The sequence below is a fragment of the Convolutriloba macropyga genome, chromosome 4 (genome assembly GCF_964194025.1).
Source record: "Convolutriloba macropyga chromosome 4, txConMacr16.3, whole genome shotgun sequence".
NCBI lineage: Eukaryota > Metazoa > Xenacoelomorpha > Acoela > Convolutidae > Convolutriloba > Convolutriloba macropyga.
This window is the reverse complement of record NC_134471.1, coordinates 679,873-687,197: the sequence shown is the minus strand read 5'-3', so window position 1 is coordinate 687,197 and position 7,325 is coordinate 679,873. Positions and strand designations below refer to the sequence as shown.

At 39.9% G+C, this 7,325-nt stretch overlaps 1 protein-coding gene across 1 annotated transcript; it reads left to right on the top strand.

The window, feature by feature from the left end:
- Positions 1–5,981: 5,981 nt before the first annotated feature.
- On the top strand, positions 5,982–6,695 carry LOC142337947 (uncharacterized). Its single transcript, XM_075387580.1, has one exon. The coding sequence runs from the start codon at positions 5,982–5,984 to the stop codon at positions 6,693–6,695; it is 714 nt and encodes a 237-aa protein (XP_075243695.1).
- The last annotated feature ends 630 nt before the right edge of the window (positions 6,696–7,325 follow it).

Genomic DNA, 7,325 nt, shown 5'->3' with positions numbered 1-7,325 from the left:
ACATGAAAAAATGTGGGTGCCAACCGTTTCAAAAAGGTTTTGATGTTGGTTTTAACAAAGAGACACAAAAAACTATTATTCAAATGTAACCACTGTGATGGTTTTATCTTTCGTCAGTTGACATTTTGACTTTTTGTCTGACTCTTTTGCACTTCATCTAGATTGGTTGTTGCTGATATTACTGTTAAAAAACTTTGATGTTAAATTTGAATTAACAACTGGAAATTCAAGAAAAAGGCATCAATCATTAGAAAATGCTTACCAGATAGTTCAAATTTGAACAACGGGAATGATTAATGAAGAAAAACAGGCATCAAAAATTAATAACCGATGTAGGATTAATTTTAATGAAAATCGATTTGTCATTTAGACTTCGGTTTTCTTGTTTGATTTTTTGGGTTTCTCATTACCAGCAACAAACCTTCTGGGTTTTCTGCTGAAGCATTTGATGGAGTGAGATCCTCCCTATGCCGGTCCACTCTAAATGTTAGCACTGAAAACGATGGTCGGATCCACGCAACACCTTCCATGACTTCCAAGTTTTGATTTTTGTCATGATAAAGCACTGCGCAACATCAGAGCCTTCAATTCTTGCGGGGTCGATTGTATTGACGAGTTCTTTTAAGTCAAAGTTTGGCCGAATTCTTTTGGGTCAAAGTTTGGCCTCAACGGGTCTTTTAGACCAGCATTTAACTCCCAACTTCTGAGAGTTGATGCAAAAGATGAGGAAGTCCTGATGTCAGTTCTTTTCCCCAGAAGTCCCAAAAAGGACAAAATCGCAAGCGATGAGACCCTGGGGGACACTGGGGACTCTGCAATGTCTGAATTTGTCTCCGGTGAATCCTAGCGACGTTTCTAGGGTTACCGGTGTTTCTCCAGTGTGGAAAGATATCTCCGATGATATAAAAGAATCTGTTGTGATTTCATTCGTCAAAAAGTACAAAAATCGTCGTTCTCGGTTGGAATTTTTTAAGTCCTACCAATAAACAACAATGCCTGTTGATCTAAGTGTTGACATCATTCCTTGTATTATTCGGAAGAGGCAACGCATTACATAACTTTTTTGCACACTCAAGCTCTGATTGAAAATGTTCTTTTACCACTCAGAAAATTCACTGCTGTTTGCATTGGGGATTGTACCAGAATGCTCTTTATCTGAATCTATTAAATAAATTTCGCTCTTAATCATACAACTGGTTGCTTCTAAGTCTAAACTAGCTCATTTATCAAGGTAATTTTCTGTAGTTCAAAAGGATGAAATAAAACTCCTCAAACATTTTCTCCTAGACTAAATTTTGTGAGCCACTCTGCGTGGTTCTTCTATTTTCACTGGCAGACTATTTCTCAGGATTTTGTTGCTGTCTACAAACCTTAGCTATAATCCCCTGCTCACCGCACCCAAAACATTTCAATGTGAGCTCTCATATTTTTTCGCAAGCCCTTCTAAAATTATTTAAACACACATTTAATCACTGATTCCTTTATTAAATAGTGTTGAGTTGTATAGCATGTTCTATGCTCTGGAGAGATAATCCATTATACTCTCATTTGAAGTGTTTTAGGGCTTGTCATTTGTGCAATTATTATTTAATGTTCAGAGCTCTCAACGAATTTGAAGTGTGTACACAGTACATCCCGAGCCGTACTGCCACCACTCTTTTGTGATCATAGAAGAAAAACTGATTTTTACTGAAGAAAAACTGATTTTATCTCGTGTCATGAGGTCATTCACTTCTCTTCGTGCCCCTTTTATTTAATTTGTCTGTGTTGCTCATGAAAAACCCCTTCCTTACTGAATTCATTCGCAACTCCAATCAATACTATTCATTCGGTTTGTGGGCTTATCAAGATTGCCTATTTTACTATTAAGCTTTGCTCGTAAACTCAGACAACGACTCCTAAAACTTTTTGACACTGTCACTATACCTTTGTTATTTTAGAAACTTGTATCTTTTTAGGTAGTCCTCTTGAGTAAAAAAAGATTGGAGCCGTGAGAAAACCTTGTTCGATGTTAGTGCAAAAACCTATTTTTTTCTCTACAGTTTTCTTATTTCAATTACCAGTTTTCGAGTATTTTTCGAGTAGCAAAGCCTTATATTGCTTTTGGTTGTGTGCTATTGTGCTTCTGTGTCAAAATTTCTATATAGTAACAGCTTAGCACTTGTGGTATACGTTAACATTGTTTGGAATTCTTTACAAAAAAGAACTTCAAAAATTTTAGTTGACTTAGTTTATCTAGAAATTGGTGTTTTGCGATGTTCGGTGATGTTGGGTCTGTAGTTTTGTTGACAAAACCAAAGGCAGAACAAAGCATTCAACCAGATTTGTATCCAAAATTGATCTTGCAAAAGCACAGCAAACAAAACGGAAGGATCAAAATTTTACCACGGTAGGTCACTTGGGTCAGCATTTAACTCCCAACTTCCCGCTACTGCTGAGATAGTCGTCCCAGGAATGGATGCTAGAAATGATTTAGTCCTGATGTCAGTTGTTTTACTCAGAAGCTCCAAATGGGTTGTTGTTTCTTTTGTGAGCAGACATACGGGTTCCTTAATTTAGTTTTCAGCACTTTGACTCGGCTGTTTTTTGTTAATACTCCTATTTAAAAAAGTATATAAACGAATGCATATTCTTTTAATGAAAATCGTTTTGTTATTTAAACGTCAGATTTCTAGTTTGATTTTCTGGGTTTCTCATTACCAGAAACAAACCTTTTGGTTTTTTGATGAAGCATTTGATGGAGTGGGTTCTTCCGTATGCTTCCCCACTCTAAATGTTAGCGGTGGTATGATCCACGCAACATCTGCCATGACTTCCAAGTCTTGAGTTTTTGTCAATATAAAGCACTCCGTAACATCGTCTTCAATTCTTGTGGGCTCGATTGGATTAACGATTTCTTTTGGGTCAAACTTTGGCCTCAACGGGTCGTTTAGATCAGCATTTAACTCCCAACTTCTGAGAGTTGATGCAAGAGATTAGGAAGTCCTGATGTCAGTTATTTTCCCCAGAAGTTCCAATTAGGACAAAATTTCAAGCGACAAGACCCTGGGGGATACTGGGGAGTCTGCAATGTCGGAATTGGTCTCCGGTGTATCGGAGCGACGTTTATAGGGATACCGGGGTTTCTCCAGCGTCAAAAGCTATCTCCAATGATATAAAAGAATCTGATGTGAGTGCCATTTATGAAGTAAAGTGCAGGGAAGTTTTTGGCATGAGATTTTCATGAGGCCCAAATAGCATCTCAGATCTCGATGAACTGCTAAACAGACCAATGCTACTGATTGTCCGCTCGCTTTCAGGAGTACCAAGGATTTTTTTAATGGACGTGAATTAAACTTTATTGCTAGTATTATTTTCAGAAAAAGAGGGGACCGGCAACTGCTTGAGAAATTTGTTTTCAAAAAATCAGATTTTCAACTGGTTTTATTTGAATTTAAATTATTGTGCATAGTTTTTAACTGTCGAAGCTCACTATTATTGATTTGCAATCCCCGGTATGATATAAATACAGTTTCGAATATGAGAAAAATGAATTACAATCTAAGAAAAACTGTTGTGAACGATAGTGTTCGTCTGCAAATCCAGTCTCAAGATAATGCTAGCTCACGAGACATCATTGCTAACTCTGACCCCATCAGTGATTCAAATACTGGTTTGACGCAAAACTTTCAAGACCTGAGTGTAAAAGATCAATTCCACACAACACCAGGAACCATAATTTTCATCCCCGACACTGTCAATAAACTCTATAAAGTGCAAGTGTTAGAAAACTCGGGGCATGAAGAAAAAAATTAGATATAGTGGTTGGGGCTCAGAGCACGACTCGTGGTTTAATGCAAAATCAATTTGGGCCTTTTCGAAGTGCATCTTGCGTGCGAGCAACCGAGGAGGTAAAAAGCATAAACGAAATAAGGATCAGCGGTTCTCCGATTGCATCGATCGATGGAATGCGGGTGAATATGCAAACCTTTGGACAGAAGCCTTGGCAATGAAACAAGCGAAGAAAAAATCCACAAACGGAATAGAAGAAATAGCCAGCAGAGCTAAAAGTCTATGTTTGCATGGTCAATTTGGTTGCGCCGCAAAAATCCTGTCATCTGAGGGACTTGCGCCTAATGGCAGAGCTACTCTGAAAGCACTAGAAGAGCTACATCCCAAAGAAGCGCCTCCAACTTTGCTCCAACCAGACAATGTTGCTTCAAGTGCGTATCAATTTAGCGATAACATAATTTTTGAACAATTGAAAACTTTCAGCAAGTACACTGCAGCTGGTCCTTCTAAGATGTATCCAGAGCATCTATTGCACGTAGTAGAGTGTACTGCTCCCTACCACTCTGAATCCGCCCTTAAAGCAATAACAATGTTTGTAAATACAGGAAGCAGGGGTAAATTCCCTTCATTTGTTTCAAAAGCCCTCTGCAGCGCATCGCTCACCGCTCTATCCAAAAAGAAAGGAGGAGTACGTCCAATAGCTGTCAGTGAAATCCTGAGACGCCTTATTGCTAAATGTTTAGTGAAAGAAGCAAAATCAGAAGCAATTGAGTTGTTCGATTCCATTCAGCTAGGGGTTGGAGTCAGCGGAGGTGCGGAAGCAATTATCCACTCTGCGAAAATCACCTACGAAAAGATCCTCAAAGCTGACTCTAATGAAGGAGTGCTTCAGATTGATTTCCGAAGTGCCTTTAATTCGGTTAAGCGTTAACACTTACTGCAAGCAGCATGCGATTTCATACCAGGTATTGCAGCCTTCACATATTTTTGCTACTCTCAGCATGTGCCACTACTGTATAATAACGCCAGTCTTCAAAGTGAATCGGGTGTTCAACAAGGAGATCCCCTGGGTCCACTTCTCTTTTCGCTGACGTTATGGCCTGTTATAGAAAAAATAAGAGACGCGGTTCCAAATCCTACCCAGCATACTTGGTATTTGGACGATGGTTTCGTTGCAGGTTCAGAAGATCAAATCCGAACTACGATCGATATCTTAGCCAATGAAGGTCCAAAAGGGGTCTGTATTTGAGGAAAGACAAGTGCAAACTCTGGTCAATTGTAGATCTACCCTCAGTTGATTGAGAAGTTACAAGAAATATGGGCAATGGTTTTGAAGTACTGGGTGCCGCAGTCGGATCACCAGAATTTGTTTCTTCTTGCCACTATTATTGATTTGCAATCCCCGGTATGATATAAATACAGTTTCGAATATGAGAAAAATGAATTACAATCTAAGAAAAACTGTTGTGAACGATAGTGTTCGTCTGCAAATCCAGTCTCAAGATAATGCTAGCTCACGAGACATCATTGCTAACTCTGACCCCATCAGTGATGCAAATACTGGTTTGACGCAAAACTTTCAAGACCTGAGTGTAAAAGAGCAATTCCACACAACACCAGGAACCATACTTTTCATCCCCGACACTGTCAATAAACTCTATAAAGCGCAAGTGTTAGAAAACTCGGGGCATGAAACAAAAATTAGATATAGTGGTTGGGGCTCAGAGCACGACTCGTGGTTTAATGCAAAATCAATTTGGGCCTATTCGAAGCACAAACATAACTTGAAGAGTCACAAAAAGATATCAAAAGAAATTTCAGATAAAATTGACCTACTCCTCGCGTCGTGTGAGCAAAACCAGCTTGATGATAATTTCTTTGAAAACGTTGAACAAACAATACTGAACGAGAACAAAAAACTGCCCTGTTTACAGACAAGAGTTAGTTCACATGTTCCAACATGTCGTTTCGTTCCGGTCAAATTTAGAACTAAGTGGTCACAACTGCTGACCAGCATCCTTGATGATTGTGCCACAACACCAGATCACGAACAAAATTGGCAGAAATTGTTTTCTGTTTCGAAGTGCATCTTGCGTGCGAGCAACCGAGGAGGTAAAAAGCATAAACGAAATAAGGATCAGCGGTTCTCCGATTGCATCGATCGATGGAATGCGGGTGAATATGCAAACCTTTGGACAGAAGCCTTGGCAATGAAACAAGCGAAGAAAAAATCCACAAACGGAATAGAAGAAATAGCCAGCAGAGCTAAAAGTCTATGTTTGCATGGTCAATTTGGTCGCGCCGCAAAAATCCTGTCATCTGAGGGACTTGCGCCTAATGGCAGAGCTACTCTGAAAGCACTAGAAGAGCTACATCCCAAAGAAGCGCCTCCAACTTTGCTCCAACCAGACAATGTTGCTTCAAGTGCGTATCAATTTAGCGATAACATAATTTTTGAACAATTGAAAATTTTCAGCAAGTACACTGCAGCTGGTCCTTCTAAGATGTATCCAGAGCATCTATTGCACGTAGTAGAGTGTACTGCTCCCTACCACTCTGAATCCGCCCTTAAAGCAATAACAATGTTTGTAAATACAGGAAGCAGGGGTAAATTCCCTTCATTTGTTTCAAAAGCCCTCTGCAGCGCATCGCTCACCGCTCTATCCAAAAGGAAAGGAGGAGTACGTCCAATAGCTGTCAGTGAAATCCTGAGACGCCTTATTGCTAAATGTTTAGTGAAAGAAGCAAAATCAGAAGCAATTGAGTTGTTTGATTCCATTCAGCTAGGGGTTGGAGTCAGCGGAGGTGCGGAAGCAATTATCCACTCTGCGAAAATCACCTACGAAAAGATCCTCAAAGCTGACTCTAATGAAGGAGTGCTTCAGATTGATTTCCGAAGTGCCTTTAATTCGGTTAAGCGTTAACACTTACTGCAAGCAGCATGCGATTTCATACCAGGTATTGCAGCCTTCACATATTTTTGCTACTCTCAGCATATGCCACTACTGTATAATAACGCCAGTCTTCAAAGTGAATCGGGTGTTCAACAAGGAGATCCCCTGGGTCCAATTCTCTTTTCGCTGACGTTATGGCCTGTTATAGAAAAAATAAGAGACGCGGTTCCAAATCTTACCCACCATACTTGGTATTTGGACGATGGTTTCGTTGCAGGTTCAGAAGATCAAATCCGAATTACGATCGATATCTTAGCCAATGAAGGTCCAAAAAGGGGTCTGTATTTGAGGAAAGACAAGTGAAAACTCTGGTCAATTGTAGATCTACCCTCAGTTGATTGAGAAGTTACAAGAAATATGGGCAATGGTTTTGAAGTACTGGGTGCCGCAGTCGGATCACCAGAATTTGTTTCTTCTTGCCTGCAGAAACGTGTTCAGAAGGTTGTGTCGCTCTTGGAAAATTTGAGTTATCTGGATGATCCTCAATGTGCTCTCGGCATACTGCGTTATTGGCTAGGGACACCAAAGTTAGTCTACTCCCTACGCACTAACACGCCGACAAGACATCTGATCGATGTTTTAAAAGTCTTCGATTCCAGC

What these genes read in the sequence shown, in the direction of transcription:
- LOC142337947 (XM_075387580.1), top strand. Translation starts at nt 5,982, where the DNA reads ATGAAACAAGCGAAGAAAAAATCCACAAACGGAATAGAAGAAATAGCC.